This window comes from Carcharodon carcharias, chromosome 7, assembly GCF_017639515.1.
Source record: "Carcharodon carcharias isolate sCarCar2 chromosome 7, sCarCar2.pri, whole genome shotgun sequence".
In the NCBI taxonomy this organism is placed as follows: domain Eukaryota; kingdom Metazoa; phylum Chordata; class Chondrichthyes; order Lamniformes; family Lamnidae; genus Carcharodon; species Carcharodon carcharias.
This window is the reverse complement of record NC_054473.1, coordinates 111,287,542-111,314,924: the sequence shown is the minus strand read 5'-3', so window position 1 is coordinate 111,314,924 and position 27,383 is coordinate 111,287,542. Positions and strand designations below refer to the sequence as shown.

The 27,383-nt window shown below is 55.3% G+C and overlaps 2 protein-coding genes across 8 annotated transcripts in view; both read left to right on the top strand.

Moving 5' to 3' along the window:
• Positions 1-4,962: 4,962 nt before the first annotated feature.
• vac14 (vac14 homolog (S. cerevisiae)) overlaps positions 4,963-27,383 on the top strand; it is a 449,264-nt gene continuing 426,843 nt past the window's right edge. For 3 of the 7 annotated variants that reach the window (XM_041191737.1, XM_041191736.1, XM_041191738.1), the window contains exons 1-2: positions 5,006-5,074; positions 11,575-11,724. In XM_041191737.1, the coding sequence (XP_041047671.1) occupies positions 11,621-11,724 (104 nt within the window). In that variant the 5' untranslated portion in view covers positions 5,006-5,074; positions 11,575-11,620. Of the gene's footprint in view, positions 5,080-5,160; positions 5,279-11,573; positions 11,725-27,383 lie in introns of those variants that run through there. The other 4 variants (XM_041191735.1, XM_041191734.1, XM_041191731.1 and 1 more) reach the window with 4 other exon arrangements.
• On the top strand, positions 9,402-10,397 carry LOC121280030 (uncharacterized proline-rich protein-like; the record flags this gene model as incomplete). Its single annotated transcript, XM_041191659.1, has 2 exons — positions 9,402-9,452; positions 10,341-10,397. Coding segments are annotated over 2 exons (108 nt in total), but the record flags the coding sequence as incomplete, so codon positions are not given.

Here is a 27,383-nt window from a genome sequence, read left to right as displayed (position 1 = left end):
AGTTGTTGTAGTGGTTCATTCACATGTGCCAGATTAGTGAGGCACTTCCCTACTTGATTGACCACCCACATGATGTGTTGAAGCTACATTACCTTGTGGGGTGGTTGAAAATCTTTGATTGTCTTTGTCTTTTTGTGAGCAGCTCAGATGCCTGACGTGTGAATGATATGTCCCAGAAATTTAATGGTTGGTTGTGAGAGCTCACACTTATTGTTGAGTGTTAGCCCTGTGTCTTCTAAGTGTTGCAACACTGCTCTCACTCTTGTGTCATGCTCCAATGTGATGGTCCTGTGGATCAGGGTGTCATCCATGTGGCAGATGACTTCTTCTAATCCCTCCAAAATGCCTGTCATTGTTCTCTGGGAAATCTTTGGAGCCAAAGTGATTCCAAAGGATAGTCGATTGAAGTAGCACCTTCCAAAGGGTGTGATAAATGTAGCCAGTAGCTGGATTCCTCGTTCGAAGGTAGTTGCCACTATTTGCATCCGACTTGGTAAAAATGGTACTTTTTGCTAGCTTTGCCAAACACCATTGGGTGGATCTCAGGGAATGCAGGCTTCTCAGGGGATTGTAGGGCTAGGGAAGGTTACAGGCAGGGGGAAGGGAAAGGCCATGGCACAGTTTGAACAAGAGGATGAGTATGCACGATGAATCCCAATACTTTTGGCTGTATCCACTTGAAATAGTACAGATTTCTCTGAGAGGGAAAAAAAAAGCATTATGCTGACAGGGCACATAGGGCAGTGTTATAACACAGTGGATGGTAAATGCTGAGCTGCTCAAATTCCAGAGGGAAACTTGAAACAGCTCCCACAGACCATCAGTCTGTAATTCAATTAAAAACCTACACACACACCTACGCACAGAGAAACTAATCAAAATCCCAATATTAACCTGCCTTTACAATAAATTACAATAATATTATGAAAATTATTGTATTTTCATGACAGCAGGTTAAAATACTAAATTAAATAACTGAAGAAGTAAAATTTTCATATAAGCAAAATTCAATGTTAATGTTTCGAATCTGTATGACTCTTCCAAGAGTCATATGGTCTTGAAACGTTAACTCTGTCTTTCTCTCCACAGGTGCTGAGTTTTTCCAGCAGTTTTTGTTTTTGTTTTTTTTTCAGATTTCCAGCATCCGCAGTATTTTGCCTTTAGCAAAATTCAATGACTACCTCTCAGGTACATAATTCAAATATCTCTTGCATAACAACTTTGCCATCATCCTTCATTTAAGGATATGCATAGAAAGAAGGTGAATCTGGCACACAGAATACAAGATAAAAGCAAAAAACTGCGGATGCTGGAAATCCAAAACAAAAACTCAGCAGGTCTGGCAGCATTGGCGGAGGAGAGCACAGTTGACGTTTCGAGTCCTCATGACCCTTCAACAGTAAAAATAGGAAATATAAGCTGGTTTGGAGGCGGGGGGGGGGGGGGGGGGGGGGGGTGGGGAAACAAGCAGCCAGTAATAGGTGGAGCTAACCAAAAGCTGTCATAGACAAAAGAACAAAGAAGTGTTGAAGGTGGTGATATTATCTAAAGGAATGTGCTAATTAAGAGTAGAAGACAGGACATAAGGTATGGATAACTCTAGTGGGGGTGGGGGAATACTAAAAGGTAGAAATAAACAATGGGTGGAAATACATTTAAAAATAATGAAAATAGGTGAGAAAAGAAAAATCTATATAAATTATTGGAAAAAACAAAAATGAGGGGGAAGGAACAGGAGGGGGTTGGGGATGCAGGAGAGAGTTCAAGATCTAAAATTGTTGAACTCAATATTAAGTCCAGAAGGCTGTAAAGTGCCTAGTCGGAAGATGAGGTGCTGTTCTTCCAGTTTGCGTTGAGCTTCACTGGAACAATGCAGCAAGCCAAGGACAGACATGTGGGCAAGATAGCAGGGTGGAGTGTTGAAATGGCAAGTGACAGGGAGGTCTGCATAATGCTTGCTGCTTCATGCTCTCATCGGGATCTGGAAAAATTTATTAACTTTGCTTCCAATCTCCACCCCTCCATCATTTTCACATGGTCCATCTCTGACACTTCCCTTCCCTTCCTTGACCTCTCTGTCTCAATTTCTGGTGATAGACTGTCCACCAATATCCATTACAAGCCTACCGACTCCCACAGCTACCTCAACTACAGCTCCTGACACCCCGCTTCCTGTAAGGAGTCCATCCCATTCTCTCAGTTCCTTCGCCTCCGTCGCATCTGTTCTGATGATGCCACTTGCAAAAATAGTTCCTCTGACTTGTCCTCCTTCTTTCTTAATTGAAGTTTTCCACCCATGGTGGTTGACAGGGCCCTCAACCGTGTCCGGCCCATCTCCCACGCATCCGCCCTCACGCCTTCTCCTCCCTCCCAGAAACATGATAGGGTCCCCCTTGTCCTCACTTATCACCCCACCAGCCTCCGTATTCAAAGCATCATCCTCCGCCATTTCCGCCAACTCCAGCATGATACCACCACCAAACACATCTTCCCTTCACCCCCCGGCGGCATTCTGTAGTGTTCGTTCCCTCCGGGACACCCTGGTCCAGTCCTCCATCACCCCCTACTCCTCAACCCCCTCCCACGGCACCTACCCACGTGACAGCAGAAGATGCAACACCTGCCCCTTCACTTCCTTTCTCCTCACCGTCAAAGGACCCAAACACTCCTTTCAAGAGAAGCAGCATTTCACTTGCACTTCCCTCAACTTAGTCTACTGCATTCATTGCTCCCAATGCGGTTTCCTCTACATTGGAGAGACCAAACGCAGACTGGGTGACCGCTTTGCAGAACACCTTCGGTCTTTCCGCAAACATTACCCAGACCTCCCTGTCGCTTGCCATTTCAACACTCCACCCTGCTCTCTTGCCTACATGTCTGTCCTTGGCTTGCTGCATTGTTCCAGTGAAGCTCAACACAAATTGGAGGAACAGCACCTCATCTTCCAACTAGGTACTTTACAGCCTTCCGGACTGAATATTGAGTTCAACAATTTTAGATCTTGAATTCTCTCCTGCATCCCCACCCCCTCCCATTTCTTCCCCCTCCTTTTTGTTTTTTCCAATAATTTATATAGATTTTTCTTTTCCCACCTATTTCCATTATTTTTAAATATATTTCCACCTATTGTTTATTTCTACCTTTTAGTATTCCCCCACTCCCACTAGAGCTATCTGTACCTTATCTGTCCTGTCTTCTACTCTTAATTAGCACATTCCTTTAGATAATATCACCACCTTCAACGCTTCGTTGTTATTTTGTCAGTGACAGCTTTTGGTTATCTCCACCTATTACTGGCTGCTTGTCCCCCCCAAACCAGCTTATATTTCCTATTTTTACTTAGTTCTGTTGAAGGGTCATGAGGACTCGAAACGTCAACTGTGCTCTCCTCCGCCGATGCTGTCAGACCTGCTGAGTTTTTCCAGGTATTTCTGTTTCTGTTTTTGTGTTGTACACAGAATACAAGGTTATTATTTGAGGATGAGTGAACTAAATTTCAATCATTCAAAGGGAATGGCAAGTGTACAGATGTAAATTATTTTACTGTGCTTGAAACGTGATGAGTAACTGTTTGTGAAAGGACTTGAATATTATTGAGTAAGAAATAGAGACAGATGTTTGAATTTTCTCCAGACAAGAAGCAAACGTGGGACCGAGCCACAGAAGGCAACAAGGTCCATGGTTCTATCCCAGCATGTGCCTATCACTAATATTGTCATGATGTTGTTCAGACAACATTTTGTTTCAGTTTCCCTCGGGTTGGGTGGCTCCTGTTGCAGTTGTTATGAATGGGGGGGTTCACCGAGGATAGAATGGAGTTTGATCTATACCAGGTCTTTTCCTCATGCTGTCCTGACCCACTACACCTCCCCTCTATTTCTCCACCCATTTGCCCTTCTCAATGCTCCTCTGTTTTGCTCCTTCCTTTCCCAATTCATAGTTCCCCACCATAGCCCCTTCCATTCCTTCACTCTTGCTCCATTGCACGCATCTCTCACCCTGCCCATGCTCTAAGTCTTCCCATTCCCTATGTATCCCCTCCCACTACACCTCTAACCCTTGCCCCTCCCTAACCCCTCCTCCTCCCTAACCCCTTTCTACCCTTCCCCCTCCCTAAGCCCTCCTTCTCCTCCCCCTCTCTACCCTTTTCCCTCCCCTCTCTAATCCCTCCTCTTCCCCTCTCTAAACTCTCCCCCTTCCTGCTCTGAACCCGCCCCCTCCTTCTTCCCTCTCTACCCTTCCCAGTCGCTCTCGCTAACCCTTCCTACTCACCCTCCTCTAACCCCTCCTCTGCTGCCTCTCTAACCCCTCCCCCTCCCCTCTCTACCCCTCCCACTCTGCCTCACTAACCCCTCCCCTCCCAATCTCTAACCCATCCCACTCACTCTAACTCCCCCAATCAGTCTCTAACCCCCCCACTCCACTCTAACCCCTCCTCCCTCTAACCCCGCTCCCTCTCTAATCCTTCCCACTCCCCCTAAACACTCCCTCCGTCAAAATATATCCTCTCTAAATCCTCCACTCTCTCTCTCAAACTCCTCCAACTCCCTCTCTCTAACCTCTCCTACAGCACCTCGCTAAACCTTCCCACTGCCACCTCTCTAGGCACCCCAACCACTTGGACCACTTCCAATAATATCATCCCCTTCCACTCCTCCTCACAAGCCCCCCCACTCCCCTTCTCTGACACCTCCCCACTCACTCTCTATAACTCCACAATTCACCCTTTTCTAACAACTCCTACTCTTCTTCTACACATCCAACTGCACCCACTCCCCATCCTCTTGGCTCTCAACTGCTCCACCCACTCCTGGCCTTTCCCACTCACCCAGGCCCCACCCACCAACACTGGCTCCTCCCACTCACCCTGGCTCCTCGCACTCACCCTGGCTCCTCCTGCTGCTTCTGGGCGTTTCCCACCTATGGCACCGCCCCTTTGGTCATCTGCCAGCCGGTGCTCGATAGCTCTCCTCTGACAATTCGCAGCATTCAGGCTCAGCTGCTTAGGTCTGTCTGAGTCATATGACCAGCTCGATATGGCGGCTTAACGGTGACGGGGAGAGGAGAGGAGAGGAGAGGGTGAGGATGAGGATGAGGGAGAGGGAGAGGGAGAAGGAGAAGGAGAGGGGGAGTGAGAGAGACGCTGGGATAGAGAGCGGCCGGGCCTGGCTTGGCTGGGTTGGATTAAGTTGAGTTGAGTTGAGTGGGAGGCGGGATGGAGACTTAGAGCCGGGGCCCCGCTCTCGAATCGCTCAATAAACCGGATCAGAGGCTGAAAGTAGGAGACTTGAGTTTCCCGCCCCCACAAACACCCCTCTCCCCTCCCCGCTGTCACCTCCCCACCCACTCCTCCTCCCTTCCCCTCCCCGCTGTCACCTCCCCACCCACTCCTCCTCCCTTCCCCTCCCCGCTGTCACCTCCCCACCCACTCCTCCTCCCCTCCCCTCCCCGCTGTCACCTCCCCACCCACTCCTCCCCTCCCCTTCCCGCTGTCACCTCCCCACCCACTCCTCCTCCCCTCCCCGCTGTCACCTCCCCACCCACTCCTCCTCCCCTCCCCGCTGTCACCTCCCCTCCCCAATCCTCCTCCCCTCCCCGCTGTCACCTCCCCTCCCCAATCCTCCTCCCCTCCCCGCTGTCACCTCCCCTCCCCAATCCTCCTCCCCTCCTCCCCTCCCCTCCCTGCTGTCACCTCCCCTCCCCAACCCCCCTCCCCTCCCCGCTGTCACCTCCCCACCCACTCCTCCTCCCCTCCCCTCCCCGCTGTCACCTCCCCTCCCCTCCCCGCTGTCACCTCCCCACCCACTCCTCCCCTCCCCTCCTCGCTGTCACCTCCCCACCCACTCCTCCCCTCCCCTCCCCGCTGTCACCTCCCCTCCCCTCCCCTCCCCGCTGTCACCTCCCCACCCACTCCTCTCCTCCCCTCCCCGCTGTCACCTCCCCTCCCCTCCCCTCCCCTCCCCGCTGTCAGCTCCCCTCCCCGCTGTCAGCTCCCCTCCCCAACCCTCCTCCCCTCCCCGCTGTCACCTCCGCACCCCACCCCTCCTCCCCTCCCCGCTGTCATCTACCCTCCCACTCCCCTCCCCTCCCATTCCCCTCCCCTCCCATTCCCCTCCCCTCCCCTCCCCACTAACTCCCCACCCACCCCTCCCCTCCTCTCCTCCCCGCTGTCACCTCCCCTCCCCTTCTCTCCTCCCCTCCCCCCCTCCCCCCCTCCCCTCCCCCCCCCCTCCCCTCCTCCCCTCCCCTCCTCCACTCCCCTCCTCCACTCCCCGCTGTCACTTCCCCTCCGCTCCTCCCCTCCACCCTCCCCCTCCCCTCCCCCCTCCCCCTCCCCCTCCCCCCCTCCCCCTCCCCTCCCCCCCCTCCCCCTCCCCTCCCCCTCCCCCTCCCCTCCCCCTCCCCCTCCCCCTCCCCTCCCCCTCCCCCCCTCCCCCCTCCCCCTCCCCTTCTCCGCCCCTCCCCCCTCCCCTCCCCACTAACTCCCCACCCACTCCTCCTCCCCTCCCCTCCCCGCCCTCCCCTCCCCTCCCCTCCCTCCCCGCTCCCCGCTCTCCCCTCCCCGCTCCCCGCTCTCCCCTCCCCGCTGTCACCTCCCCTCCCCAATCCTCCTCCCCTCCCCGCTGTCACCTCCCCTCCCCAACCCTCCTCCCCTCCCCGCTGTCACCTCCCCACCCAACCCCACTCCTCCTCCCCTCCCCGCTGTCACCTCCCCACCCAACCCCACTCCTCCTCCCCTCCCCGCTGTCACCTCCCCTCCCCAACCCTCCTCCCCTCCCCGCTGTCACCTCCCCACCCAACCCCACCCCTCCTCCCCTCCCCTCCCTGCTGTCACCTCCCCTCCCCACTGTCACCTCCCCACCCAACCCCACCCCTCCTCCCCTCCCCTCCCTGCTGTCACCTCCCCTCCCCAACCCCCCTCCCCTCCCCGCTGTCACCTCCCCACCCACTCCTCCTCCCCTCCCCTCCCCTCCCCGCTGTCACCTCCCCTCCCCTCCCCGCTGTCACCTCCCCACCCACTCCTCCCCTCCCCTCCTCGCTGTCACCTCCCCACCCACTCCTCCCCTCCCCTCCCCGCTGTCACCTCCCCTCCCCTCCCCGCTGTCACCTCCCCACCCACTCCTCTCCTCCCCTCCCCGCTGTCACCTCCCCTCCCCTCCCCTCCCCTCCCCGCCCCGCTGTCAGCTCCCCTCCCCAACCCTCCTCCCCTCCCCGCTGTCACCTCCCCACCCCACCCCTCCTCCCCTCCCCTCCCCGCTGTCATCTACCCTCCCACTCCCCTCCCCTCCCCTCCCCACTAACTCCCCACCCACCCCTCCCCTCCTCTCCTCCCCTCCTCCCCTCCCCCCTCCCTCCTCCCCTCCCCCCTCCCCCCTCCCCTCCCCCCCTCCCCCCTCCCCCCTCCTCCCTCCCCTCCTCCCCCCCTCCCCCCCTCCCCCACTCCCCCCTCCCCTCCTCCCTCCCCTCCTCCCCCCCCCCCCCACTCCCCCCTCCCCTCCCCCCCCCCCCCCCCCCCCCCCCCCCCCCCCCCCCCCCCCCCCCCCCCCCCCCCCCCCCCCCCCCCGCCCCCCCCCCCCCCCCCCCCCCCCCCCCCCCCCCCCCCCCCCCCCCCCCCCCCCCCGCCCCCCCCCCCCCCCCCCCCCCCCCCCCCCCCCCCCCCCCCCCCCCCCCCCCCCCCCCCCCCCCCCCCCCCGCCCCCCCCCCCCCCCCCCCCCCCCCCCCCCCCCCCCCCCCCCCCCCCCCCCCCCCCCCCCCCCCCCCCCCCCCCCCCCCCCCCCCCGCCCCCCCCCCCCCCCCCCCCCCCCCCCCCCCCCCCCGCCCCCCCCCCCCCCCCCCCCCCCCCCCCCCCCCCGCCCCCCCCCCCCCCCCCCCCCCCCCCCCCCCCCCCCCCCCCCCCCCCCCCCCCCCGCCCCCCCCCCCCCCCCCCCCCCCCGCCCCCCCCCCCCCCCCCCCCCCCCCCCCCCCCCCCCCCCCCCCCCCCCCCCCCGCCCCCCCCCCCCCCCCCCCCCCCCCCCCCCCCCCCCCCCCCCCGCCCCCCCCCCCCCCCCCCCCCCCCCCCCCCCCCCCCCCCCCGCCCCCCCCCCCCCCCCCCCCCCCCCCCCCCCCCCCCCCCCCCCCCCCCCCCCCCCCCCCCCCCCCCCCCCCCCCCCCCCCCCCCCCCCCCCCCCCCCGCCCCCCCCCCCCCCCCCCCCCCCCCCCCCCCCCCCCCCCCCCCCCCCCCCGCCCCCCCCCCCCCCCCCCCCCCCCCCCCCCCCCCCCCCCCCCCCCCCCCCCCCCCCCCCCCCCCCCCCCCCGCCCCCCCCCCCCCCCCCCCCCCCCGCCCCCCCCCCCCCCCCCCCCCCCCCCCCCCCCCCCCCCCCCCCCCCGCCCCCCCCCCCCCCCCCCCCCCCCCCCCCCCCCCCCCCCCCCCCCCGCCCCCCCCCCCCCCCCCCCCCCCCCCCCCCCCCCCCCCCCCCCCCCCCCCCCCCCCCCCCCCCCCCCCCCCCCCCCCCCCCCCCCGCCCCCCCCCCCCCCCCCCCCCCCCCCCCCCCCCCCCCCCCCCCCCCCGCCCCCCCCCCCCCCCCCGCCCCCCCCCCCCCCCCCCCCGCCCCCCCCCCCCGCCCCCCCCCCCCCCCCCCCCCCCCCCCCCCCCCCCCCCCCCCCGCCCCCCCCCCCCCCCCCCCCCCCCCCCCCCCGCCCCCCCCCCCCCCCCCCCCCCCCCCCCCCCCCCCCCCCCCGCCCCCCCCCCCCCCCCCCCCCCCCCGCCCCCCCCCCCCCCCCCCCCCCCCCCCCCCCCCCCCCCCCCCCCCCCCCCGCCCCCCCCCCCCCCCCCCCCCCCCCCCCCCCCCGCCCCCCCCCCCCCCCCCCCCCGCCCCCCCCCCCCCCCCCCCCCCCCCCCCGCCCCCCCCCCCCCCCCCCCCCCCCCCCCCCCCCCCCCCCCCCCCCCCCCCCCCCCCCCCCCCCCCCCCCCCCCCCCCCCCCCCCCCCCCCGCCCCCCCCCCCCCCCCCCCCGCCCCCCCCCCCCCCCCCCCCCCCCCCCCCCCCCCCCCCCCCCCCCGCCCCCCCCCCCCCCCCCCCCCCCCCCCCCCCCCGCCCCCCCCCCCCCCCCCCCCCCCCCCGCCCCCCCCCCCCCCCCCCCCCCCCCCCCCCCCCCCCCCCCCCCCCCCCCCCCCCCGCCCCCCCCCCCCCCCCCCCCCCCCCGCCCCCCCCCCCGCCCCCCCCCCCCCCCCCCCCCCCGCCCCCCCCCCCCCCCCCCCCCCCCCGCCCCCCCCCCCCCCCCCCCCCCCCCCCCCCCCCCCCCCGCCCCCCCCGCCCCCCCCCCCCCCCCCGCCCCCCCCCGCCCCCCCCCCCCCCCCCCCCCCCCCCCCCCCCCCCCCCCGCCCCCCCCCCCCCCCCCCCCCCCCCCCCCCCCCCCCCCCCCCCCCCCCCCCCCCCCCCCCCCCCCGCCCCCCCCCCCCCCCCCGCCCCCCCCCCCCCCCCCCGCCCCCCCCCCCCGCCCCCCCCCCCCCCCCCCCCCCCCCCCCCCCCCCCCCCCCCCCCCCCGCCCCCCCCCCGCCCCCCCCCCCCCCCCCCCCCCCCCCCCCCCCCCCCCCGCCCCCCCCCCCCCCCCCCCCCCCCCCCCCCCCCGCCCCCCCCCCCCCCCCCGCCCCCCCCCCCCCCCCCCCCCCCCCCGCCCCCCCCCCCCCCCCCCCCCCCCCCCCCCCCCCCCCCCCGCCCCCCCCCCCCCCCCCCCGCCCCCCGCCCCCCCCCCCCCCCCCCCCCCCCCCCCCCCCCGCCCCCCCCGCCCCCCCCCCCCCCCCGCCCCCCCCCCCCCCCCCCCCCCCCCCCCCCCCCCCCCCGCCCCCCCCCCCCCCCCCCCCCCCCCCCCCCCCCCCCCCCCCCCCCCCCCCCCCCCCCCCCCCCCCCCCCCGCCCCCCCCCCCGCCCCCCCCCCCCCCCCCCCCCCCCCCCCCCCCCCCCCCCCCCCCCCCCCCCCCCCCCCCCCCCCCCCCCCCCCCCCCCCCGCCCCCCGCCCCCCCCCCCCCCCCCCCCCCCCCCCCCCCCCCCCCCCCCCCGCCCCCCCCCCCCCCCCCCCCCCCCCCCCCCCCCCCCCCCGCCCCCCCCCCCCCCCCCCCCCCCCCCCCCCCCCCCCCCCCCCCCCCCCCCCGCCCCCGCCCCCCCCCCCCCCCCCCCCCCCCCCCCCCCCCCCCCCCCCCCCCCCCCCCCCCCCCCCGCCCCCCCCCCCCCCCCGCCCCCCCCCCCCCCCCCCCCCCGCCCCCCCCCCCCCCCCCCCCCCCCCCCCGCCCCCCCCCCCCCCCGCCCCCCCCCCCCCCCCCCCCCCCCCCCCCCCCCCCCCCCCGCCCCCCCCCCCCCCCCCCCCCCCCCCCCCCCCCCCCCCCCCCCCCCCCCCCCCGCCCCCCCCCCCCCCCCCCCCCCGCCCCCCCCCCCCCCCCCCCCCCCCCCCCCGCCCCCCCCCCCCCCCCCCCCGCCCCCCCCCCGCCCCCCCCCCCCCCCGCCCCCCCCCCCCCCCCCCGCCCCCCCCCCCGCCCCCCCCCCCCCCCCCCCGCCCCCCCCCCCCCCCCCCCCCCCCCCCCCCCCCCCCGCCCCCCCCCCCCCCCCCCCCCCCCCCCCCCCCCCCCCCCCCCCCCCCCCCGCCCCCCCCCCCCCCGCCCCCCCCCCCCCCCCCCCCCCCCCCCCCCCCCGCCCCCCCCCCCCCCCCGCCCCCCCCCCCCCCCCCCCCCCCCCGCCCCCCCCCCCCCCCCCCCCCCCCCCCCCCCCCCCCGCCCCCCCCCCCCCCCCCCCCCCCCCCCCCGCCCCCCCCCCCCCCCCCCGCCCCCCCCCCCCCCCCCCCCCCCCCCCCCGCCCCGCCCCGCTCTCCCCGCCCCGCCCCGCTCTCCCCGCCCCGCCCCGCTCGCCCCGCCCCGCCCCGCTCGCCCCCGCCCCGCCCCGCTCGCCCCGCCCCGCCCCCGCTCGCCCCGCCCCGCCCCCCCGCCCGCTCGCCCCGCCCCGCCCCGCTCGCCCCGCCCCGCCCCGCTCGCCCCGCCCCGCCCCGCTCGCCCCGCCCCGCCCCGCTCGCCCCGCCCCGCCCCGCCGCCCCGCCCCGCCGCCTCGCCCCGCCCCGCCCGCTCGCCCGCCCTCCCCGCCCCGCCCTCGCCCTCCAGGCCCCGCCCTCGCCCTCCAGGCCCCGCCCCCGCCCTCCCTGCCCCGCCCCGCCCTCCCCGCCCCGCCCCGCTCTCCCCGCCCCGCTCTCCCCGCCCCGCTCTCCCCGCCCCGCTCTCCCCGCCGTCGCCTTCCCTCACACCACCCAGCAGTCACACTCACCACTCCTGCTCCGTCACCTTGACATCCACTATCTCCCTCTGCCACAACCTACTTCTCCCTCTCTTTGACCACCTCCCTTCTTCCCTGTCAGTCTGTCCCCTCAATATTCCTGATCTTTTCTCTTTCATCCCATTCATGGCATCTCTCCCTCCCAAACTGTCGCTTGTTTCTGTTCTGCCCAGTTGTCTATCCCATCTCTTGTCTGTCTCATACCAATTGACCTGGCTTCCTCTTTATTTATGTCCGTCCTTTATTTCTCTTCTCTCACCTTAATTTATTTCTACTCTCTCCTCAGCTGGTGACTAACGAGATCAGATAGCCAAGAGTTTTTGATCGACAGGATGAACACGGAGAAGGACTTTGCTCCTCTCACCTCCAACATTGTGCGGGCTCTCAATGATAAGCTGTATGAGAAGAGAAAAGTGGCCGCCCTGGAGATTGAGAAGTAAGAGCTTAGCTCCTGGTTTGGGTTTTTAGCAGATAATATTTACGAAAATACATTTGCTAGATATAGTGATGCAGCTATCATTCAAGTTAACTTGTCTTTTGCGTCAATTCTTTCTGTGTCTGACCTTTGGGAAACCCTTTCCCCTGAGTCTATCTCTCCCTCTCTTCACACGAATTACCAAGTATCCAGTCTCTGACCTTTAATTCATCTTGGCAGTTACTGATTCACTAAATCACATCCTCTCTCCCACCTCTGATGCCCTTGTCCCCACTAGAACCATTACTGTTTCTTACCCTAATCAGTTGTCCTGGTATACCTCTCATCTCTGTTCCTTGTGTCTTAGGAATGCAGACTTTGGTGAATAACTGGTTAATCATTCATCGCCAGATCTGGCTAGACAAATTGAAGCGTTATTGGGTCCTACATTCCATCACTGCAACTTCCCCTCTACAAAGATCATTCCTGAAGGCTGAGACATCACCCGGCTTCTCTTCTCCACCACCTAACCGTCTCCGTAAACTACCCCCCCGCCTCCTCTGTCCTCACCTCCAACCACAAGTCCGATGAGTCCGTCACTTTTTGTTTCAAAGATTGAGATCAGGTGTTCAGCTGCTTCCTTCCCTTCCCTGAGCCCATTGGGCCTAATTTCCTCTAAGGCGTCTCTTTCCTCAACTTTGAACTTGTATCTTTATCCAGTTACTCTCCTACCTCGCCTCATTTCTCCTCCAAGCTCATCTTGTTGATGAAATTCACTTCTTCTCCAGACCCTATTCCGACCTAACTGTGACCACTCCAATTGGTTTCAGGCTCCCATGTTAACTGACATTAATGTTTCTCTCTTATCAGGTACAATCCCATTTCAAACCTTCCGCTCTTCTCCAAAATCCTTGAACGTGGTGTTGTTTTCCAAATTCTTGGCCGCCTTTATTGGAAATTCTTGTTTGAATCCTTCCAAATAGGCTTCCACTCTTGCCACAGTTATGAAACAGCTCTTACTACAGTCACAAATTACAACCAATTTGACCGTGTCCCTCCTTGTCCTTCGTGACCTGTCTGCAGTCTCTGACATGGTTGACCACACCATCCTCCTCAACGCCTCTCTATTCTTGTCCAACTGGGTGGGACTGTTCTTATTCTTATCTTTCTTATCGTAGACAGAGGATAATCAGCAATGGCTTCTCTTCCTGCTCCCGCACCACTAACTCTGGTGTTCCACAAGGATCTGTCCTTGGTCGTCTCCTATTTCTCATCTACATGCTGCCCCTCAGTGATGCCATCAGAAATCATGGCATTGGTTTCCTGATGTGCGTTGACAGTACTCAGTACTACCTCTCCTCCAGCTCTGTCAGGCTGCTTATCCAACATCCAGTACTGGATGAGCATAAATTTCCTCCAACTAAATTTTGTGAAGACTGAAGCTATCATCTTTGGTCCTATAATAAACTCAATTTCATGACCACTGATTCCATTCCTCTCCCTGGCAACTCTGAGGTTAAACCAGACTCTTCACAGCCTTGATGTTATATTTGCCCCCAGGATGAGCTCCCTTCCACACATCTACATGCACCATCATTGAGACCACTGACTTATACCCCCTAATACTGCCTGACTCTTCCTCCTAACCCCCACCTCCCCTCACCCCCGCTTCAGCTCATCTGCTGAAACTCTCAGCCCTCCCTTTGTTACTAGACTAAACTATTCTGATGCACCCCTGGCCAGCCTCCCATGTTCCCCCTAAATGTGAGATTGTTCAAAACTCTGCTGCCACATCTGACTTGCACCAAGTCTCGTTCACCAATCTCCCCTGTGCTTGCTAACCCATATTAGTTCTTGGTCAAGCGACACCTCCATTTTAAAATTCTCATTGTTATTTTCAAATCCCTCTTTGGCCTCACCACTCCCTATCCCTGAAACTTCCTCAATCCTTTGAGATCTCTGCTCTGCAAATTCTGGCCTCTTGAGCATTCCTGATTATAATTGCACCTCTGGTGATCGTCCTTTCAGCTGCCTGGGCCCTCAGCTCTGGAATGTCCTGCCTAACCCTCTCCGTCCGTCTCTACCTCCTTTTTCCTTCTTCAAGATGCTCCTTAAAACCTACCTCTTTGACCAAGCTTTTGATCATCTGCCCTAATAACTTCTTGTGTGGTTTGATGTCTAACTTTATTCCATAAAGCTCCTGTGAAGTGCTCTGGGACATTTTGTTATGTTAAAGGTGCTATATAAATGCAAGTTGTTTGCTTAGGGGTGACATTGAAGCTGAAGGTGATGTGTGGCCCTTGGAGAGAATCTGACTTGAGGGGAGGCTGAGGTAGTTGTCATAGCCGTCTTTTTATTTATTCTCAGGATGTGTGTTGCTGGCAGGGCTGGCATCCTGAGTTGTCCTTGAGGAAGTGGTGGTGGTGAGCTGCCACCTTGAACAGCTGCAGTCTCTGGTAAAGTTGCTGCCACAGTGCTGGCGGAGAATTCCAAGATTTTGATCCAGCGACGATGAAGGAACAGTGATATACATTTGCTGGTTGGTGTATGAATTGGAGAGGAACCTGATGGTGTTGGTATTTCCATACGTTTATTGTCTTTGTGCATCCTGTAGGTATTACACACTGCACTAGTCGCCAGATGTTAATGAAGAGAACTTTGCAGGGACAGCAAGGTTGGAATTGTTCTGATTCCTTGTAATGATTTTTTTTGAAAAGCGTGCAGATTTCTATTTATGTATAATTTTTTTTTTATCTGGACTTAAAAAGGATGAGGGCTCCAAAGATGAGGGTTAGGAGAGCAGATTGCACATAAGACTTGGATATATTTGAGCTGATCTTGTAGTTGGGTGGCAGGATGTTAGGGTGGGGTCAGGTCTGTCTGCCTGTATTTTGAGAGCGTGTCTCTGGTTTGGATCAGAGGGATCTTCTATCTTTTAATTTCTGGGTAGGGAATTTGCTAAGAATGTGTCCTACTGCACCCCTACCATTGGGTCTCCTGCTGGCAACCTTCAGTACCACCATCCTGGGTATATTTCAGCAAGTGTGCCAGCAGCACACTTATTTCTTGTGGTGATGTCAGGGATGCTTGTTCGTTTTGAATTGTGAAAGCCAAGTGATTGACTGTGCAAATCAGAGTGCTGGCATAAGACAAAACTCTTTTTTTTTGAACATTTAATCTCACTCTTTTCCAGAACCGCTTCACCCATTTCAGGGTCGTGAGGAGTCGGAGCTTATCCCAACAGGCAATGGGCACTAGTGGGGTAAACCCATGACAGGGCACTAGTCCATCACAGGGCACACTCTCACACGCACACAGTGGGGGACACTGCCGTAGCTAGTCCACCTAACCAGCATGTCTTTGGACAGTGGGAGGAAACTGGAGCACCTGGCGGAAGCCCACACAGACATGGAGAATGTGCAAACTCCACACAAACACCAAGGTCAGGATCGAACCTGGGTCCCTGGAGCTGTGAGGCAGCAGTGCTAACCACTGTGCCACCATGCCACTGGCTCAAATTTGGAGGTCATTGACCCCATTTTGATGTGGCAACAAAAACACCTGCCCCAGTCTGATAGGACTTGTCTGCAAGCTCACCGCAGATATGTCAGTTGCCTGAGGCTGTGGAGGGGACTCCTACTGCATTGGAAGACACACCCCCAATTCTGCAGAAGGCTTCCTACGAGGAAAGGGCATTCTGCTAAAGGATAGAGGAAGGTGGAACGCTGTCCTCCAGAAAGCTGTTGAGGCTGCAGGTCCATTGAAAATCTTAAAGCTGAGATTTTATTAGATAAGGATAATGTGAATTGTAGAGCCAAGGCAGGGAAATAGAGTTAAGACAGATAAGCCATGTTCTGATTAAATGGTGACGTAGGCTCAAGGGTGAATGACCCCTTTCTGTTTCTACCTTCCTGTTGAATCAACTGAGTTTTAAAGGGAGGGCACCTGTGTCTTTGTCATATTGCTGGACTGCATCAGAACTATTGCTCAGGAGTAGTAGGGGGCAGCCATTTATTTGGAAGTTCACTTGAGTTGGTGCTAGGTTTCTAATGTTAAACCTCATTCTGTCATTGGAGTCAAAGTTCCTGTCAGATCGGGGGAACTGCAATAGGATACACCTCCCTACCAACAAAGGACATGGGTAATTTAGAGAGTACCTTTTCAAACATTTTATTGCAGGTCAGTTCAAAAGACTTGAACTTCCACTTTAATGTGCTAACTTTTAAATGGCAGCATAACTTCCTGAGTTACTTCTAGTGAATATTTTTGTCCTTGTTGTTCAGCTGTCATGTTATAGCCTTTAAAGATTTGTCTGTCACTGTAATCTGAAGCTCAACGCAAACTGGAGGAACAGCACCTCATCTTCCGACTAGGCGCTTTACAGCCTTCCGGACTGAATATTGAGTTCAACAGTTTTAGATCATGAACTCTCTCCTCTATCCCCATCCCCTTTCCAATTCTCCCCCCTTTTTTTTTCCAATAATTTATATAGGTTTTTCTTTTCCTACCTATTTCCATTATTTTAAATGTATTTCCATCCATTGTTTTATCTCTACCTTTTAGCTTTTTTGATTCCTTCACCCCAACCCACTAGGGCTGTCTGTACCTTGCTTGTCCTGCTTTCTACCCTTAATTAGCACATCCCTCAGCTAATATCATCACCTTCAACACCTCTTTGTCCTTTTGTCTATGACATCTTTTGGCTACCTCCACCTATCACTGGCCCCCTCTCCAGCTCTACTTGTCCCCCCCCCCCCCCCCCCCCCCCCCCCCCCCCCCCCCCCCCCCCCCCCCCCCCCCCCCCCCCCCCCCCCCCCCCCACCACCACCAAACCAGCTTATATTTCACCTCACTTCTATTTTTACTTAGTTCTGTTGAAGGGTCATTCAGACTCGAAATGTTAACTGTGTTCCTCTCCGCAGATGCTGCCAGATCTGCTGAGTTTTTCCAGGTATTTTTATTTTTGTACTGTAATTTGAGTGACTATTTGTATCTTTTGTTTATATTTAACTCTAGTCTGAATCCAAAGAAAAGGCACCTGAAGGTAGAAGTGTATCTCTGTCTGTATGGGTTTTATCACTTTCTGAAATTGAGCTACACAATCCAGTAAGATCCCAGGTTCCGTCACCACTCTGTTTAGGAAATTGATGTCTTCCATTGGGAAAATATGATGGCTTCCAATATCCTTGTGTTAGGGAGTGAGGCAACTCCACCAGTGTTTCTGATCCCAGCATCTTCCTGAACTCTGCCAATATATGGCTGCACGAGTGACCTTAGTCTATGTTTGCTTATCGCTCTTAAACTTGCTGGTCTTAGAAGAGTAGACTAGCGTAAATACAACCCAAACTTACTAGCAGAATAATACAAATAAGGCATAATATGTTAGCCTTACACAGCTAATAGTCCTGAATATTGCCTGATGTAGTGTAAGAAAGGCATTTCCTAGGAGATCCACCCTAGGAGATGCACTGAAGCCAAACCTGGTAGTGAGGTGATAATGAAATACCAGTGTCTCTCTGCCCTGCTGAAAAGAGAAGCTTGCATTTATGTAGAGCCTTTCATGACCTCTGGAATCCCCAAAGCGCTTTAGAGCCATAGAAATACTTCTGAAATGTGTAATCTTTGCAATGTGACAGCAGCCAATTTGCTCACCAGAAACTCTCATAAACAACAGTGAGATACTGACCAAGTACTCTGTGATGTTGGTTGTGAGGTAATTATTGCCCAGGACACCAGGGAGAACTCAAGTAACCTACTTCGAAATAGTGTTATAGAATTCGTACGAAAGGCAGCAGCTCAAACAGTGCAGCATTCTCTCAGTATTGCATTGAAGTTTCTGTGTAGACTAGGCGCTCAAATCTCTGAAGTGGGACTTGAATCCAAAACTTTCTGGCTCAGGCAAAAGCGCTATTTCTCTGAGCCATGACTGGCACATTAATGAATGAAGTGAGTGCACACAGTATAGATTATGGTGAGTGTACTGCATCGTGATGAACCTTAGACTTTTGCAGATGTGGTAAAGTGTTTGAAGGATTGCTCGGGTTACCTATAACATTCCAACAGTCACTGCATTTCAAAAGGACATCATTGGCTGTAAAACATTTCTGGGCATCCTGATGTCATGAAAGGCTCTAGAGAAATTCCTTTCTTTAACTCCTAGGTCCGTCCTGTAACATTTCAGCCTACGCATGGCACTAACGCAATGTGTGTGTGTGTGTGTGTGTGCGCGAACTGGTGAAGACTTGATGCACTGAATGGTCTCTTTCTGTGCTCTACTATTCTCTGATGAGCCTTTGACATCGTTCCTAAAATTTGGTGCCCAGAATTGAACACACTAGTTTAGCTGAGACTGGTGTCTTATAAACGTTTAACTAAATATCTTTGCATTTGTACATCATGCCTCTTTAACAATGTCAAGAATCCTGTGTGTTTTTTTTTAAACAGCCTCCTCAGCTTGTTCAGCTACCTTCAAAAATTTATGTACATTTGTCCCCAAGTGTCCAGATTCCTGCACCCTCTTTAAAATTGTATAATTTAGTTTATATTGCTTCTCCTTAATCTTCCTATCAAAATAAATCACTTCACAGTGCTCTGCATTTAAGTTCATCTGCCCATTTTACCAGTCTATGTTCTCCTGCAGCCTGGTAAAATTCGCCTCCTCGTTTACTACCTGAGGGTTTTTGAGGCATCTACAAATTTGCAAGTTGTGCCCTGTATACCCAAGTCCAGATTTTTAAGATATATTTTGGATCCCTGGGGAACAACACTGTATCCTTCCCCTCCCAGGTCTGGAAAAGCAGCCATTTACCATGACTGTGTGCTTTCTGTCCCTTTGTCAATATTATATCCACACTGTCACTGCCCCTTTAATTCCATGGGCTTCAGTTTTGTCCACAAGACTATGATGTACCTTTTGAAAGTCCATGTGCACAGCATCAACTGTACTGCCCACACCAACCCTCTGCTATTTCATCAGAGAACATGACCAAGTTTGTTAAGCACAATTTGCCTTTAACAAGTCTCTGACTTTCCTTTATTTGCCTTTATCCAGGTCACAGTTCAAAATTTCTTTGATTCTTACTACTCACTTCCCTCATTTCAAGTGGATGTCTTTCTTTTGCTGTGGGAAAGGTTTGAAATTCACTGAGTTTATAATGAAATTGAGACGGTCTTTAGAGGATTATGTTGTGTCACTCTGTCTCTTTCTGTGCTTATAGTTGTTTCCACAGTTTCCTGCAAATTAAGTAAAACGTCTTCCTTCAAACCATCAGTTTAGAAACTTTTCAGTCAGCTGGGTGAATAAATGTACCTGTTAGTGTGATGCTGAATCAGAGAAAGTGGGAAAATCCCAGGTTTGAATTTGGAGCAGTGGTTGTAGCGTTAACACCTTGCTTCACTGCCATGGAATCGTTCAGCATTAGGAAGCTATTTAACACAATACACCTGTATTGCTGCTAACTATCAAACTGGATCTATCTGCCATATTCTACCCTGTCCTTTTCCCCCATATCATCTGTCTGATACTTATCCAATTCCCTTTTAATTGTCAGTCACTTGCAATAAGACATTGTGTTGAAAATCTGACCACCTCCTGCATTTTTCAAATGAATGGTCCCTCATTCTGTGTCCCCTCTTGTTATAAGAGTCACCAACCAGTGATTTAATATTTACTCTTTTCATAATATTCGCTATCTCTGTCATAACTCTCTTTTTCAGTGAAGGAAGCCAAATCTTTGAGCCTTTTTATGTATTATTCAGAATGGCTATTTGACACTTGCATAAAAGGCATTTGAGTATAAAAATTAGGAAGCAATGCTTCAATTGTGTACAATCTTGGTTGGACCCCATTTGGAGTACTGCATTCAGTTCTGGACACCGTTGCTGAGGAAATATATATTGACTTCGGGTAAAGCGCACATTTGCCAACACGGCGCTGAGGTTTAAAGGATTAAATTACAAGTTCAGGCTGCGTACATATGGTTTGTTTTCCGTCGAATTCAACAGGCTGGTGATCAAGGGTAGATGCAGAGAAATTATTTCCTCAGGTGGGAGAATCCAGAACAAGAGTTCCCGATCTTGAATTTATAGCTCAGCTGTTCTCTGGTGAAATGAGGAAGCATAGTTTCACAGAAATGGTCCCAAAAAACCTGGAACTCTTTGCTCCCAGAAGGCTGTCGTTGTTGGGGACAAATGAAATTTGGCGGACTGAGATTGACAGATTTTTGTTAGGCAATGGTATCAAGTGATGGTGATCAAAGGTGGAAAAATGGAGTTGAGGTATAGATCAACCATAATCTAATTGAAATATGTAGCAGGCTCGATGGGCTGAATGACCTCCTCCAGTTCTGATGGATCTTTTCACCCTTTAATACATCTGCAAAAGTCTAAGGTGCCCCATGATACAGTACACTCCCCATAATCTATACTGTGTGCACTCACTTCATTCCGTAATGTGTCAGTCATGACTCAGAGAAATAGCGCTTTTGCCTGAGTCAGAAAGTTTTGGGTTCAAGTCCCACTCCATAATATTCCCATAAGGGTTTCCCAGAATGTGGTGCAATTCTTCAGCTCATTTAATGAGGTGTGGAAGAGAAAATATTGGTCAGGGTCTACCTGCCCCTACTGATATGCTGTCCGCTTTGTTCAACCTCTTCCTTTGATGAACACAGACGAGGTAAAGAGGGTTTTATGGGTATTTTTATGCATGATCATGAGAGGTCATTTGTATCTGCAAAGCAACAGAATCTCCCCAAAGCAAGATAAATCTGTCGATGATCAAAGTCAACAACAAGTTGCAGTTATTTAGCACCTTTACAGGACATTATCAGCCAATATTTGAGACTGAATCAAAGGAGATATTAGGACAGATGATTTAAAAGCTTGAGTGTATGAATTATTAATGAGCATATTAATTAATAAGGATTGAGAGGCTGAGAGGAAGAAATTCCTGGATTTAGGGCCTAGCCTGCTGGAGGCACAGGTGCAATTGGTGGCTACACAAGCTAGAGTTGGAGAAATGAAACATTACATAAGCCTAGCATTGACACTGCAGTGTGATCAAATCCCGTACTTTCTCAATGCCCACAACTAGAAAGATTGGCCATCTGAAATTTGGATTTAAAACGTAATCTAATGGTCAGAGTCTCCAGCAAGCAATCACATACCAAGGGCCCAAACACTCCTTTCAAGTGAAGCAGCGCTTCACTTGCACTTCCTTCAATTTAGTCTACTGCATTCGCTGCTCCCAGTGCAGTCTCTTCTACATTGAGAGATCAAACATAGACTGGGTGATCACTTTGCAGAACACCTTTGGTCTCTCTGCAAACATGACCCAGACCTCCCTGTCGCTTGCCATTTCAACACACCACCCTGCTCTCATACCCACATGTCCATCCATGGCCTGCTGCAATGTTCCAGTGAAGCTCAATGCAAACTGGAGGAACAGCACCTCATCTTTCGACTAGGCACTTTACAGCCTTCTGGACCTAATATTGAGTTCAACAATTTCAGATCATGAACTCTCTCCTCCATCCCCACCCCCTTTCCGATCTCCCTTTTTCCAATAATTTATAATTTTTTACAGATATATTTTTCTTTTCCCACCTATTTTAAAATTTATTTCGATCTATTGTTTTATTTCCACCTTTTAGCCCATTTCAATTCCTTCCCCCCACCCCCACCAGGGCCATCTGCCATTAGCTTGTCCTGCCTGCTACCCTTAATGTCCCCATTAGCACATTCCTTAGATAATATCACCACCGTCAACACCCCTTTGTCCTTTTGTCTATGATATCTTTGGCAGTCTCCTCTTTGCCTCCACCTATCGTTGGCCCCCTATCGAGTTCTACCTGTCCCACCCTCCTCTACCAGCTTATTTCACCTCATTTCTCTATTTCCTTAGTTCTGATGAAGGGTCATACGGACTCGAAACGTCAACTGTATTCCTCTGTGCAGATGCTGTCAGACCTGAGTTTTTCCAGGTATTTTTGTTTGTGTTCTAGATTTTCAGCATTCGCAGTATTTTGCTTTTATCACATATACTACTTCCTGTCTCTTTGTTCCATCAGCATGTTACCGCATGCTTTAAGCTGAAGAGCTGGGAGAAGAGATTGTGAACTGAGAGCAATACAAGCCAAAATAAAGCATGTGCACATTATTTGTACAGAAGTCCCATACAATAAATTCTAGCACGTTGGTGTGACTTATCTTGAAATCCAGATTTTACTTTCTTCTGCTGCCCACTCACCTTCACCCACATCTCCTATGTCTACTTTTCCATTTTCGCTGTCACGCGTTGGCTCTTCACCTCAAATCCCTGGTGAATGTCATGGTAACAGCAATGCTGCTGCTTGTTTGCTACGAGGCCTTTTCGTTTAAAAGCTGTGTGAGTGCTGCTGGCCTTCAAACACATGAGCAGGCGAAAGGAGCTCAATTACCCAAGAACAGGCATAGGCAGTTCAGCCTCTCGAGCCTGTTCTGCCACTCAGTTTGATCATGTCTGATCTACATCTCAACTCTATTTATCTGCCTTGGATATATATTCCTTGTTATTCTTAGCCAGCAAAAAAACTATTGATCTCAATTTTGAAAACTCCAGTTGTCTCCCAGCAGGTACAGCCTTTGAGGGAAAGAATTCCAGATTTCCAGTATCTTCTGTGTGGAAAAAATGCTTTTTGATTGCACTCCTGAATTTTCTAGCTTTGATTTTAAGAATATGACCCTTTGTTCTTGATTTGCCCTATCAGGGAAAATAATTTCTCTGGATCTTTCTAGTGAATCCTTTTAACACTTCGACTACCTCAATCAATTCGCCCTTTCATCTTCTAAACTCAAGGGAAATATTTTTTGGGCAAGTAGATCACCTGCTTTGCTCTATTCTTTCGACCCCGTTGCCTGACGGGCTGCCGGACCCCGTTGCCTGACGGGCTGCCGGACCCCGTTGCCTGACGGGCTGCCGGACCCCGTTGCCTGACGGGCTGCCGGACCCCGTTGCCTGACGGGCTGCCGGACCCCGTTGCCTGACGGGCTGCCGGACCCCGTTGCCTGACGGGCTGCCGGACCCCGTTGCCTGACGGGCTGCCGGACCCCGTTGCCTGACGGGCTGCCGGACCCCGTTGCCTGACGGGCTGCCGGACCCCGTTGCCTGACGGGCTGCCGGACCCCGTTGCCTGACGGGCTGCCGGACCCCGTTGCCTGACGGGCTGCCGGACCCCGTTGCCTGACGGGCTGCCGGACCCCGTTGCCTGACGGGCTGCCGGACCCCGTTGCCTGACGGGCTGCCGGACCCCGTTGCCTGACGGGCTGCCGGACCCCGTTGCCTGACGGGCTGCCGGACCCCGTTGCCTGACGGGCTGCCGGACCCCAGCATCTACTCCTTTTCCTGTCTGTCACGCATTCAATCCAGCAGGTGTCATTCCTGCCATCCATGCTCTCTTTTACACCATGTCACCACTCCCACATCCCTCACTTGTTTGGAGTTTGAGCTCTTATCAAATTTCAAAGTAATAAAAGTTTAACAATGTCTGGCACTGAGCCATACTGAGCAGGAAGTTCTCAGCCTTTAATGAATTGCCTTGGTGTCTACTGAGCAGGCAAGAGGAAGCGATGGATCATGGTCCCAAATTCTTGTCACCACCTCTGCACGGCATGTCCCCTTTTCCCATCACCTGTGCATGCTCACCTATACTGACTCCTGGCCTGGCATTGCCTCAGTTAAAATTCAGCCTTGTGCTCAAATCCCTCCATGGCCAGGCCCTCTCTATCTCTGTAATCTTGTCCTTCAGATCTCTGTGATTCTGTAATTCTGGCTTCTTGTGCATCCTCTATTTTGATGGCTCCATCATTGGTGGCCATGCCTTCAGCTGCCTAGCTCCTTAGTTCTGGAATTCCTCCGTAAATCTCTCCACCTCTCACCTCTTTTAAGACATTCCTTAAAATCTAACTCTTTGACAACACTTTTTACTACCTGTTCTGATATCTCTGTGGCTTGGTATCAAATTGTGCCTCATAATGTTCCTGTGAAGTGCCTTGAGATGGTTTACTACATTAAAGGTGCTTTATAAGTATAAGTTGATGATGTTTCAAGAGGGCAGTGTCAGACTTGGCTGTGGATGCTCATTGTTGTTGAACATTTTTGTTGATGCTATTTGGGCTCATCCATGAGGATGAGCCACCTGAATCCAAACTATAGCACTTAGCAAGAGTGGATCAATCTTGCCTTTGACAGGTTTCAACCGTGATTTAATGGAAATGCTCTGCCTCTGAAGTCAAAGTGTTGTGGAATTAAATCCCACTATGGAGACTTGAGAGTGTAATCTGGGCTGATAATCTCAGTGCAGTGCTTAGGGAATGCTGCTGTGTTGGAGAATGCCATCTTTCTGATGAGATGCTAAATGGACTAAGCATGGGCTTGTTCAGATGTATGACACACTGGTAGGAGGTGTTAGGGGAGTTCTCCTGATGTGTAAGCCAACATTTGTTCCTTAACTAACTGCACCAAAGCAGATTATTTTATATATGAATACTGTGGGATCTTGATGTGCACAAATTGACTCCACTTTGGGCAACAAAACAACTGACTACATTTGAAACGCAATTCATTTTCTATAAATCGTTTTGAGGCATCTTGAGGATGTGAAAGGTGCTACAGAAATGCAGGTTCCTTCATTCATTAAGAAATAGAAACCTCGAATAGTGCTGAGATTGTTAATACTAGGATTTGAATGAGTTGCTCAGAAAACTAATCAGTAAGGAGACAGCAGATTAAAAAAGAAAAAACTTGATCTGGAGGAACAAAACCCTGGAAAATGCTGGGATTACACGGCATGGAAGGTAGTTTATGTTGTGACCTTTTAGATTTGCTCCTCCAGACTCATGAGTCTGCCCCTGAATTTAAGGGGAAGTTAGATAAGTACATGGCGATAGGAATTGAAGGATATGCTGACAAGGTGAGATAAAATGGTTGTGGGGGGTGGGGGGGGGGTGGTGGGTGTGAAAAGGAAGAAGGGTGCAGAAGAGTATAAACAATGGCATAGACCACTTGGGCTCGATGGCCTATTTCAATGCTGTAATTCTATCTTCAGACATTGTGCTTCTCCAACATTTTCTGTTTTTATATTGATCATTCCAAAGGGCACAATATTGCCAACACTCTCATGCTGTTTGAGTAGCTGACCATCATCAGCCTCACCATGTCAAATATTCAGGTTGACAAAATGACCTTATACTTAGATAAAAACAAAAAACTGCGGATACGGGAAATCCAAAACAAAAACAGCAGGTCTGGCAGCATCTGCAGAGAGGAACACAGTTAACGTTTCAAGTCCGAATGACCCTTCAACAGAACTAAGTAAAAATAGAAGAGAGGTGAAATATAAGCTTGTTTAAGGGGGGGGTGGGACAAGTAGAGCCGGATAGAGGGCCAATGATAGGTGGAGATAACCAAAAGATGTCACAGACAAAAGGACAAAGAGGTGTTGAGGTTGGTGATATTATCTAAGGAATGTGCTAATTAAGGGTAGAAAGCAGGACAAGCAAGGTACCGATAGCCCTAGTAGGGGTGGGGTGAAGGAATCAAAAAAGGCTAAAAGGTAGAGATAAAACAAGGGATGGAAATACATTTTAAAAAAAATGGAAGTAGATGGGAAAAGAAAAATCTATATAAATTATTGGAAAAAAAAGGGGGGGAATCGGAAAGGGGGTGGGGATGGAGGAGAGTGCATGATCTAAAATTGTTGAACTCAATATTCAGTCCGGAAGGCCTAGTCGGAAGATGAGGTGCTGTTCCTTCGGTTTGCGTTGAGCTTCACTGGAACTGCAAGTCAAGGATGGACATGTGGGCATGAGAGCAGGGTGGAGTGTTGAAATGCAAGCGACAGGGAGGTCTGGGTAATGCTTGCGGACAGACCGAAGGTGTTCTGCAAAGCGGTCACCCAGTCTGCGTTTGGTTTCTCCAATGGAGAGGAAACTGCATTGGGAGCAACGAATGCAGTAGACTAAATTGAGGGAAGTGCAAGTGAAATACTGCTTCACTTGAAAGGAGTGTTTGGGCCCTTGGACAGTGAGGAGAGGGGAAGTAAAGGGGCAGGTGTTGCACCTTCTGGGGTTGCATGGGAAGTTACCATGGGAGGGGGTTGAGGTGTAGGGGGTGATGGAGGAGTGGACCAGGGTGTCCCGGAGGGAATGATCCCTTTGGAATGCCGCCAGGGGGGTGAAGGGAAGATCTGTTTGGTGGTGGAGTAGGAAGAAATGGCGGAGGATGATCCTTTGAATGCGGAGGCTGGTGGGGTGATAAGTGAGGACAAGGGGGACCCTATCATGTTTCTGGGAGGGAGAAGAAGGTGTGAGAGCAGATGCGTGGGAGATGGGATGGACACGGTTGAGGGCCCTGTCAATCACCGTGGGTGGAAAACCTCAGTTAAGGAAGAAGGAGGACATGTCAGAGGAACTGTTTTTGAAAGTGGCATCATCAGAACAGATGCGACAGAGGCGAAGGAACTGAGAGAATGGGATGGAGTCCTTACAGGAAGCGGGGTGTGAGGAGCTGTAGTCAGGTAGCTGTGGGAGTTGATAGACTGTCTACTAATATCCATTACAAGACTATCACCAGAAATTGAGACAGAGAGGTCAAGGAAGGGAAGGGTAGTGTCAGAGATGGACCATGTGAAAATGATGGAGGGGTGGAAATTGGAAGCAAAATTAATAAATTTTTCCAGGTCCAGACGAGAGCATGAAGCAGCACCGAAGTAATCATCGATGTACCGGAGAAAGAGTTGTGGAAGGGGGCCGGAGTAGGACTGGAACAAGGAATGTTCCACATACCCGATAAAGAGACAGGCATAGCTGGAGCCCATGCAGGTACCCAGAACCACACCTTTTATTTGGAGGAAGTGAGAGGAGTTAAAGGAGAAATTGTTCAGTGTGAGAACAAGTTCAGCCAGATGGAGAAGAGTAGTGGTGGATGGGGATTGTGCAGGCCTCTGTCGAGGAAGAAGCGGAGAGCCATCAGACCATCCCGGTGGGGGATGGAGGTGCAGAGGGATTGGATGTCCATGGTGAAGAGGAGGCGGTTGGGGCCAGAGAATTGGAAATTGTTGATATGATGTCGGGTGTCAGAGGAATCATGGATGTAGGTGGGAAGGGACTGGACAAAGGTAGAGAGAATGGAGTCAAGATAGCAAGAAATGAGTTCTGTGGGGCAGGAACAGGCTAACACGATCGGTCTGCCAGGACAGTCCTGTTTGTGAATTTTGGGTAGGAGATAGAAGCGGGCCGTCCAAGGATGGGAGACTGAGGTTGGAAGCTGTGGAAGGAAGATCTCCAGAGGAGATGAGGTCAGTAACAGTCCTGGAAACAATGGCTTGATGTTCAGTGATGGGGTCATGGTCCAGGGGGAGGTAGAAGGAAGTTTCTGCGAGTTGACCTTCAGCCCCTGAGCGATAGAGGTCAGTGCTCCAGATGACAACAGCACCACCCTTGTCAGCGGCTTTGATGACAATGTCAGGGTTGGACCTGAGAGAACAGTGCAGCAAGTTCAGAGAGAGACAGGTTAGAGTGGGTGAGAGGAGCAGAGAAATTGAGATGACTAATGTCACGCCACAGTTCTCAATTAAAAGATCAAGAGAAGGTAAGAATTCAGAGGGAGGGGTCCAGGTGGAGGGAGAATATTGGAGGTGGGTAAA